The following is an 11131-nucleotide window of genomic DNA, read 5'->3' as shown; positions in this document are numbered from 1 at the left end:
GGGGAGAGAGAGAGAGAGAGAGAAGGGATTCATTCTTCCTAAATCCCAATGCCCCTACTCTTTACCCATCCCTGACTGAACCCCCATGTCCTCATCTCATTTATTCTTCATTGCTTCCACCTCCTCCCCCTTCCTGTTTTTCCCTTTTTGGCTCCTCCCACCGCCCCCCTCCCCCCACCTCCCTTTCTTCTTTTTTCCTGTAAAAGTTTGATCTAGCATGAACTGCTTGGTGCCACACCACCTACTATTACAGCAAAGAAGGGCATCGACAAGTACATACAGAAGCTGCAGCAACTCAATGCTTATCTGCTCAGTTGCTGGCAATGCTGCCACTGCCGGTCTTCTTCTTCTTTTTCCCTCCTATGAACCCCCCTCCCCGGGTGGATGTTGTAATGCCAGTAATGCTGAAATTGGGATCAGTATGTGGGACAAAAACTTAGCCTTATCCCAACTAAATGGGATCAGCATGTGGAAAAGGGTAGGAGAAAAAAAATATCCCGCCCACAGGCCACATCTCTTTACCCCACAAGCTCAACCCACCTGGTTGTCACATGTACCAATTATTCATGGGAGAAACAAATCTTCTCATTAGTCAGCCTTACCCTAATCAGATGGAAATATTCTACCCACGAACGTATCCATAATTACCAGGTACAGGCCTAGAAACCCAATCTTAAAAGATCATAATTTTCAATTGCTTCCAGTTTAAGTAGATCAAGAAAGAGCACAGAAGGAACTTAAATGTGCATCTAGCTCAAAATGATTAGATGCATTTGCAAATTTCTATTACCTCATCAACCAGTGACTTTATCTTTGACGCATTGTCTTTCTTCAGTTGCTTCTTCCTCTTAGCTCGAAGTTCTTCTGCAATTCCGGGAACACGTTAGTATCATATATTCTTTCCATCATCCCACAAGTGTGAAAATTTCAGAAACATAAGATGTTTCAGGCACCAAGGGGGAAATTTGATTGCGCATTCATTTAATGCCATACCCAATACCAGTCTCGCATATATATATATATATATGCGGACTTTGTTGGGGAGGGGTTTGTGAGGACAAAGGATTTTATATTTTAAAGGGAAATTTACATTCACCTCCCCTCGCGTTTGCCTTTAGTACGTCCTCCCCCCTCGAGTTTCGTTTATTACATTTAAACCCATCGAAACTAACACCGTGAGAGGTGTTAATTTTTCAAATGGAAAAGACGATTTTACCCTGGAGATAGAATAATTAAATAAGGCCTTCCTTGGGTTGTGACTTCGTCTTCATCCATCTTCATCGTCTCCAATGGCGATGGTCGATTATCTGGGGTATTCGAAGATGGATAAGAAGATCGCCATCCAAGAAGCTGCTTTGGCTGGACTAAAGAGCATGGAACATCTGATCCGTCTGCTCTCCCATCAAAACCAGCAGCAGAACCAGTTAGAGTTAGCAAAAAAAAGAATAACTAAATAAGGGGTAAGATCACTCTTCTACTGGTAAGAGAGGATGGCTAGAGTTTTTCAATGGTGTTTCCACCGACTCTGTTCTTGCAGTTTGAATCTGTCGTTTTCATAAATTTCCACCGACTCTGTTCTTATTAAATTCTCATTTGGATCTTCAAAGAAATCCAAACGATATTCAGATTTTGGGGGTGGAATTCATCAAGAAGGACATGTCTGGGAAAGGGAGGACTGAAATTCCGAAGCCACCTGAAAAAAGTACCTTCTTGCCAACAACGATGGAGAAAAGGTATGGTCGCAACGGATAGTCGAGAAACGTGAGGTGGACGGTGTAATTAGAATTAGTGGAAGGGAAGAATAACGTGGTGCGCCTCAAGAGTTGCCAAGGTCGCTACCTCACCGCTTCTGAAATGCCCTTTCTTCTTGGCATGATAGGGAAGAAGGTAACCCAGTCCATGCCTTCCCCCAAGTGGGACTCTTCGATAGAGTGGGAAGCGCAAAATGAGGGTTTTCATCAGGTGAAGCTCAGGTCATGGGGAGGCACATACTTGAGGCAAACAGTGGGACTCTGCCTTGGAGGAACTCCATTACCCACGACATCCCTGAGGTCAAGCTCAGGTCTTGTTTTTTGTGGTGATTGTTTTCCAGCCGGTGACGATGTGGAAAAAATTTAAAATGTGCCAGCAAAAAAAAAAAAAAAAAGAAGGGTAAAATCGTCTTTTTCGTTTGAAAAACTAACACCTCTCACGGTATTAGTTTGGGTGTGTTTAAATGTAATAAACGAAGCTCGAGGGGGGAGGACATACTAAAGGCAAACGCGAGGGGAGGTGGATGTAAATTTCCCTATTTTAAAATACAGCATAACATATATTGATGTGTAACAGAAGAGATCAATTTATTCACAGATGCGAGTAAAAGAAATGTTTTGCCATTTCAACATTTAAAGAAAAAAAAAAGGTGGTTACTTAGAAGCTCTTGAAGAAACCAAAATAGAACCAAATGTTACAGAGAAATCTATTGAAACTATGATAAAACTTAAAACTGCAGCACATCCCTGAACATCATGGTGTTTGCCCTTGCAAAGAGAAGGGTATTCAAATTTAGTGTGCACCTTTTGCTGCATTAACTTGGCTGAGAAGATATTCTCTTTCTTGTGGATCATGTAATATTTGTTGGGCTTTGGCCAATGCTGCTCAAAAGGCAGTAATACTTCATCAGTCAGCACTTAAATTGTCATATAAAAAAGATTCATTAGCGGTTATTTGTATTAATGAAACATATCACATCTTAGTACTGCTGACTTTTTAAAACCTAAAACTTCATCTCATGCATTAACCTTTAAAAGCCACAGCCCAATTAGCACAACAATTGAAAGAGTACAAGGTAAGGATGCAAGTGGTAGGGGACAAGCCAAATATAATTTTTCAAATCGCAAGAAAAGTAAGAACACAAACAGAAACTAAAATGCTAACTAAATCTGTCTCAATGTAAGCTTATAAAATATTTTAACCTTTGTTATTGTGGGTCATTCAGCTTTCAGCATGGGACTTTAGACAGGAAGCTTCAAAATACTAGCACCACCCCCCTCCCAAAAAAAAATAAATAAACAAAAAATAAATAATAAGCAATCCTTTGCCTATAGCTTGACATTTAAAGTACGTTCGTGATATCCTGGTCCTAAAGTGCAAGTAAATGAACCTAAATATGCATCATGGAGTGTCACAATTATCCACTTAGATTTATGAGCCAAAAACAGTACTTAGAATCAGGTGCCACATAGTCAAAATGCATTTTATCCATCTGCAAGGCTGATACCCAGACATTTCAAACAGGAAGCATACCACGCCAATGTGAGTGGACCCTGACTCAGGTGTCTCTGTCTATCCAGTAGTGGATCTGTTTACAATAAACAACTGAAAATAGAAACAGAAAGTAGAAACTAATAACTAAAGATCTTATAGTAGTTTTCTATACAAGACATAAGTAGGCTCCTTAATGGGCCCCAAACCTGGCCCATCAATTGGGCCAAGTACTAAACATAAGTGAATGGACAGTTGGGCTTGAGGGAATTCTTGGCTAGCACTTTGGCGCTTAGGGCTTGCTGTCTCATGTGGCCAAAGGACTGGACCTTTTTCCTATTCTTCCACTTCGATCAACATCACACAGAGAGAGGGCTAACCAGGGAACCAAAAAAAGAAAAACTCTTCGAGAACTACGTTGAAGTGCAACAGGATTACTAGACCACATGGTGTTAGCCTGAGGTGGAATCAAGTGTTGGGACATACATTTTAAATGCAAATTTCACAGGCCATTTCAGTTATGCACTAGGAACTTGAGGGATGTTAATCCCATTACTTCTAGTAGTACCTCTCATGACCTAGCAACCCTCGAGAGGCCTACAGTGAGCAGAGCACGGGGTTTTGACATCCCAATCCTGAGCTTTCCTTCCAAGTGAACAAACCTTCTAGTGGTGGCCAATTGAAACAATAGTTGTCCTAAGCGACTGTTGCCTTGGCGTCCAGGCGGTTTGCCTGGGTCCTAGGCGACTGTCGCCTTATATTTTTTGACTTATTTATGCCAAATATCATTTAAGTAAATTTTTTTATATTATTCATAAATAAACAAACACCCCCTATTTGAATCCAATAAAATAGTTTAAAAACTGGATTTTGGTTGTAGGGGCGATTTTCAACTTTCAAATGATGGGGTTTTTCTCAATTTTGAAAATTTTAAAAATCTTATCATGGTAAAACAAAACTAAAAACCAAAAGTCCGGTAAAATAATCTTTTGTTTTAATGTCTTTAAAATTATTTTCATCCAGGCGATTTTAACAGCATTCGCACACTTTAAAAACAATTTGACCTGAACATGACTTTGTCATTATAACTCAGATTTAAGTAAGCTTAGACTTATTGGATAGATGGTTTTGTGCTATATCTAATACAAAAGGTCTCATGCAAAAATAAAATCATTTGACCAGTAAAACTTATTACAAGAGCATTTCTCTAAATTTTATTTTTTATGACTTAATGTGACTTGATGTTAATTTAATGTGGCTCAATGTTGATTTTTTATGATACAAGGTACTAAAAAAGTGTTAGAAAAAAGTGAAAATAAAAAAAAATATTTGGTCGCCTTGTTGCCTAAGCGCTTTGGCAGCCTTCCGACGCCTTGAGGCCATGACAACTACGCTTGAAACCCCATCATATCAGGCCCACTCTCGTTGGCCAGGGGAGCATGCTTGAACATGTACTTTAGATCTTGGACCAACCCAAGGTCCATTGAGCTATGTTACACAGGAGTTAAACTTAGGACATCGTGATATGTGCCCAACGATTGTACGGGTGCACAGACTCCGCTTAAATGTGTCAAAAAGTGGGACAATGGATAACCCGCATGATATTCGAAATATTTCAATTAGTTATGGTATTAGTATAAAAAAATAAATTTTTAGTCAATATATAAATGAAAACAAAAACATAGAGACAACATAAAACATAAAATATGATGTTGTGGTTCAACTATTATGTTTTTAAACCATAAGGCTTTACATGTGCATTAGATTTACCAAGCCTTAACTGAAACTTGGATAACCATGAAGGATGAATGAAAATTTAAAAAATTTAAGTTAGAATAGTTATATAAGGCCCATGATTTGGACCTTAGGAACTGATGTTGGAGTAGGACAGCCTAGTGTTCCAAAATCTACAGCTGAACTACAACAATAAGGGTGGTGGGAAAGGGTTGGATGTATTAGGGTTTTAAGGAATAGAAAAGAAATAGGGACGGTGTAAGAAAATAGCTACTGTTTAGTCTGTTTTGTGACTGAACAACATCCATGAATAGCACACATGAGCAGTAACCATAAACATCAACTTAGAGGAACAAGTGAAGAAGGGGGGCAAGAACTAAGAAGAGATCAAGAAAGGAAAGAATACTGGTCACTTAAGCAATTACCAAATCAAAACAAATTTAATCCATTTTATTCCATAGTTGGGAGCTGGAGGGGAATTATTAAATACTTATAAGAAAACAAAGGAAAGTGTCCGAAATCTTAAACTCTAAGGTAGCTAGACCAACTTAACTAACGGACTCTAAAATACTTAAACTAATTAAAATTGTTAAAAGCCTAAATAATGCAGAAGTAGGTTACAAGTAAACTACCCCAGCAGTTTATAACTCCAAACAAAAAAATCAAAACCCAAAAGTCACTCAAAACTAACCAGCAATAGACTAGGGAACAAGAGAAATAAGACCAGCAAATAAGCCCCCAATGATGCAATAGCCATGCAGCAGCAAAACCAGCACAAAACCCAGCCCAATAGGAGAGAGGACCTGCAATAGAGCCGGAGAGAGAGAGGCGCGGCTGGGGCTGTGGGTCTCCAATTGAGCTGCAAACTTGGTCGATTGTAGGGCCTAGGGAAGGTACAAAAACCCCCCAAATATGAAGAGCTTCTAACAGCTGGTCTGAGAGTTATGCGCTTTCTTGATTTTCAGACCAAAGAGAGAGAATCTAAGAGAATTCTTCAAGAACTGTAGTAGGGCTGCTTCGGCAGCAACAAGAAAAGGATCAAGTGATCCCTGGGTGGTTGTGAAAACCCTCTGAAAAGGCCAAGAAGATCATAAATGAATTGGGGAAGGAAGAGGAGATCGATCTCTCTCATAATTCCTCTATGGGTGCTGGTCAGTTCTGGCTTTTGAAGTTCTGAGCAGATTTGATTTTCTTAGGATTCTTCAATGTCAGTAAGCAGTAACAACAAGCATTAACAGTAGCAGTAAATAGAGGATTGGAGAGAAAAGAAACAAGACAAGTGTGGGTGGGATTGGCTATCTCGGCCCATGCATCTCACCCACAGCTATCCCGGCCGTTTAAGCAATTGATTGCAAGGATTCATTATTCAAATCTGAGCCATAAGAGTACATAAGCTCCACTATATATAGAGGGCAGAATAGCAGTCACACCATAGCTAGGAGTTACTCCAAATAGGTTTAGACATTACATCATAGGAGTTGGACTCCAACTAGGCCTAAACTAGAACTCCAACATGGAGTAGGTAACTAACTAGTCATTCGTAAGGGAAACCTAAATTGACTAAAAAACTGAAATAACAAAGGAAATAGACTCAAAACAGGACTCTAACTAAGCTAATGAATTAAATCCCGTTTTCCTACTTTCTACCCATATTTTAGACCCATTAAAGTGGCCCATTACAAAGAAAACTCCTGGGATCAAAGGCCCAACACATACATAACCCAACCCAAGGCTTATTTGCAATAAAATAAGCCCATTAAGCGACTTATCTACATCACTAAATCTTCTAGGTAACTTGCCCATACAACTAAGCAAAAGAGGGCTCTTTAGTGACTAAATTAAAACCAACACCACAATCTAAGCACCCCATGACTAATTAAATATCCATTTTCTTACACCCTTTAGACCCCCCCAACTTTTCGGCTTTATAATTTAGCTCATTAAAATAAAGCTCCATCAATTAAAAAGCCCATACCTAATAGATAGTAAAATAGGACAAATTTTTGGACAGGGCCTGCATTAGGATTTCCACCAGCTGACACCAGATGACGGTGAGAATGGCTCCACCAATTGACACTAGAATAGGAAGAACAGTATGAACAGCAGGTAGGCTACCACCCCCCCCCCTTGTCAGATAGCTCCATCCAACACTAAATGGTAAAGAGGACAAGCCCCACCTTTTTTCTAGTCTTTTTCTATTGCTGCAGCCCAAGGGCTGCTGTCGCTTATTAAAAGAAAAAATAAAACCATGTCCATCAATCTTAGGAGGACCTAACACAGATCGCACATCTGGTAATCCATACTAAGAGTTAAAGGAACTCCACACATTAAATGGAAATTGGGCATCTAAACTCCAAACATTGGGCCACTTACTATGTCTGTAATATTTTTGTGCAATTGGGCCTAGAATATTTACAGCTGACCCAAGCTTGGGGCCATCAAGGCACAGAATCCCCCCCAGGAAGCGTGAATGGGCCCCGAAGGGGGGGGGGGGGGGGAAGCTCATTTCATATCCTTCTAAAGCTATAAGAAACCTTATCCATAAAATAGATTGTATTCCTGAGATCTAGGAAAACAATATGCACAAGGCATGATTTAGTGATTTCTGAAATAAACAAAAGGTGAGGAAAACCAACTCAAAATGATGTACTAGTACTATCCTCTATCAAGTGCTGCAAAAAGGTTAGAAGTTTATTACCTCCAAATGCCTCCTTTGCTTGTGGATGCTTGCACTTATCAGGGTGAACAAGCAAAGATAACTGCAAAATTTAGAAATACAGAATTAGCAAATGAATAATGTAAGAAATAGTTACACACTAGTTAATTCAAATCCATTCTCAAATATTACCTTGCGGTATTGCTTTTTCACATCCTCCAAAGATGAATCAAATGGCAGGTTAAGATAGTCAAATGCATTTAATTTGAAGCATGAAAGGATCCTGCAGTTGTTCACAATGTCCAAAGGAAAAACATCTATTAGAGAACAAGAAGGAAAGCGATCATGAGCAGGTTTGAGCTTTAGCTTTAATAAAAACATGAAAATACAGCCACTTCCAAATTGATAAGCATCAGTAGATACAACAACAACAAAGCCTTATCCCAACCATGGTTTAAAGTATCTTCGATACCGATACGATACCCTCCGATACGTATCTTAAATTTAGACGACCGATACGATACATAGAATTTTTAAAATCCTTTCGTATCGATATATATCCTACAATATATACCGATATGCACCAATACACTATCGATATGTACTGATACTCTATGGAAAATATAAAATCGAGGTGAAATATACGTTTCGGTATGTATCGGTGAGTATTTGTATGTATCGATCGGTATGTATCGGTGAATATCGGTACGTATCGGTGAGTATCGGTACATACGTATCGGTGAGTATCGGTATGTACCGATACAGTACGCTACGGTCATATAATGGCTAACATGGGTATTTTTTCAGAAAACATGATTTTTTGAGGGATTTTTGTTCCAAAATTGCTGCTAGCCATATTTCTCTCGAACTAAAGCGGAAATGAAAGTTGGGAACAAGGATTTTACATTTATGGGACAATTCCAAACCTTGAATTCTTAGTGCGATACCCTCAATTTAGTGTTTATGCATAATACATGTTATCAATAGTTTTTTTTAACAATTTTTTTATGCAAAAGTGTTTAAAAAGGTGTTTCATATCCATTTATGTGCGTATCTTAGCGTATCTCCGACACGATATGATACCCTCCGACATGTATCTTAATTTTGGTCGACCGATACGGCGACCGATACTGATACTTTAATCCTTGATCCCAACTTAATGGGGTCGGCTACATGGAACCAAGCAACGGCAAGGGAAAGGAAAAGGCAAAGGAAAAGGAAAAGGAAAAGTGAAAGTGAAAGTAAACAAATCACAGAACTAGTAATGAAGTAGAACACAGCTATATGGGGTCTGCTACCTTGATCCTAGCCCTCCAATCCACTCTATTCGATATCATACTTGGGGCAAGGCCTAATATGTGCATGTCTTTCCTCACCACTTCTCCTATGGTCATTTTTGGCGTGCCTCTAGCTCTTTTACATCTGTCTATTTGGATCAGATAGAGCGGATTGGAAGACCAGGATCCAGGTAGCGGACCCCATATAGCTACAAAGAATGCATTTAGATGGATAAACAACATTAGTTGTTCACTTGCTCTACATATTTCAGAGAGTATATGCTATTCTTAAAACTCCCAAAATCATTTTCTCATTGTACAGCAGGAAAATTTACTCATGTTAGCTTCTATACACCTAGTAATAAAATAAGTATGAAATCAATAAACTCTGCAACATAGTTGCCAATGCGCTTAGGAGAACCAAGGCGTTCGAGGGGGTCAAAAAATAAGACGACACCAACAAGAATGCCTAGGCGGCGTGCCAAAAAAAATAGCCAGGACGCCATGAAAACTATGCTCAGCAATACTCTTGTAAGCTTTTAACTTGGAAGTAAATTTATTCAAGTAGCTCCCAAACAAGTAATACGGTAGTGAATATCCAGTCAAATTTTCATAAACAGAAGCGCTTCACATTGAAATGCAAAAATAATAGATCAAGTAGAAACAAACATACATAAAATGGAATCTCAATTTGGAGCTCAGGACAAACTATGCATAAAATACCAGTTGCTCTAAACATTTCATACGGGTTATGTTAGACCTCATCAATGTCGAAAGTTCTGTACTGTAGAATTGTTTACTTAGGTTATCATTTGACCAAAGAATTTCTAGTATCAGTCTTGAACCTAATAACAAGTTGCAGATCTACGATGTGTGGATACCACCATTGTTCGTCATAGATACAGACACAAACAAGTATGCACCTTTGATATTTTATTGACCTATCATACATTACAGATATTTGGATATCTCCAAATAGGTAATCCAAGTTCCTTCTCAAAGTGAAGGGCAATCTCACATAGGGACTCTGCTATTTAGACAATGGAAGAGTACTTTATACCCTCTATAATGTAGATAAAAAGGTATGTGGATAGTAAGTAAAACAAAGGTGTATCATAAAGGTTGATAGTACAGGATGTCAAAAGAAAGCAATTAACAAAAAATTTTGGATAGAACGGAAACATGAATCTAGGACCGTGAATAAAAGGCAAAATAACGGTGTTCAAACAAGTGTCCAAAAGGGAACACACGGAAATAATGGTAAATATACATGGAAAAGCCCAACAAATAAATACATGGGAAAAAAAGAAACTAACAAAAGAGTTGTGCTAGCATTAAGTATCTTCTCAATGTAAGTAGAAAATAGGCTAACAACACCTATAAGATCTACTGCATTTGTTAGGACCACCTTCCTTTACAAATTGTCTTTATTCTTCTGACCACATCATAGATGGGATACTTCCCATCCTTAACCCTGAAGCGTCTTGATGCGGAGAAGGATCCACAGAAATTGACTAGTTGTGGGGACCAAATATCCTGGAATCCACATTGGACTAAAGATCAAGTTATGTACAATCAAGCCTCCAAATGAGGCAAAGCCACAGCTAGTCTGCAACAACAGCAGCAGAAGATTCACTTTCGAAAGAAAGCAAATCTCTAAAAGTAACATTATTACCAGAACAGATCCTAGGATGAACTACCCCTTGTTTAGCTAGATCATCAGCAATCTCATTTGCCACCTGTCATAGTTGTCAAGGCAACACCTAGGGGTCCAGGCACCTTGGTTGCTTTGTTGGGGCCACCTTGCATACGTGCCTCCTCCAATGCCTTGGGTCGCCTATATGACATGACAATCTATGCTGCTCGTTAAGTTCCATTGAATATAAATCCAATCTGGAAGCCAGGTGCCAAAGAGACCTGACGAGGTTTGCATGGGACAAACTACACTTAATTCAGCTAGATCATCAGCTATCTCATTTACCTCCCTTTAAGTTCCATTGAATAGAAACCAAGGTACAAGCAATGGTATGTCCATAAGGGGAAGAAACAGCAAGCAAAGCCACCCACTCCAGCCCAGCTTTAGCCATGAAGACCTTCAGTAAAATGCCATCGATTTCCATCTTTAAAAGGGACCATCAAGTTCAGTAGTTAAAAGCCTCTTTATGTTAATGGTACGCCCATTAAGAACCTTATTGAGTCATGTGTAGGAAGTCAGGTGATT

The 11131-nt window shown here is 39.0% G+C and overlaps 1 protein-coding gene across 1 annotated transcript in view; it reads right to left on the bottom strand.

Annotated features, from left to right (window-relative positions):
* The window catches only part of LOC122064488 (J domain-containing protein spf31-like), a 34495-nt gene that overhangs the window by 4416 nt on the left and 18948 nt on the right, over positions 1-11131 (bottom strand). Inside the window, exons 2-5 of the mRNA XM_042628192.1 lie at positions 7826-7916; positions 7676-7736; positions 2556-2633; positions 791-864 (exon numbers count right to left, since the gene is read on the bottom strand). Of these exons, the coding sequence (XP_042484126.1) occupies positions 791-864; positions 2556-2633; positions 7676-7736; positions 7826-7916 (304 nt within the window). The remainder of the gene's footprint in view (positions 1-790; positions 865-2555; positions 2634-7675; positions 7737-7825; positions 7917-11131) is intronic.

This window comes from Macadamia integrifolia, unplaced genomic scaffold (genome assembly GCF_013358625.1).
Source record: "Macadamia integrifolia cultivar HAES 741 unplaced genomic scaffold, SCU_Mint_v3 scaffold1671, whole genome shotgun sequence".
In the NCBI taxonomy this organism is placed as follows: domain Eukaryota; kingdom Viridiplantae; phylum Streptophyta; class Magnoliopsida; order Proteales; family Proteaceae; genus Macadamia; species Macadamia integrifolia.
Note: the sequence above shows the minus strand (reverse complement) of the source record. Positions and strands in the feature narration are given on the sequence as shown.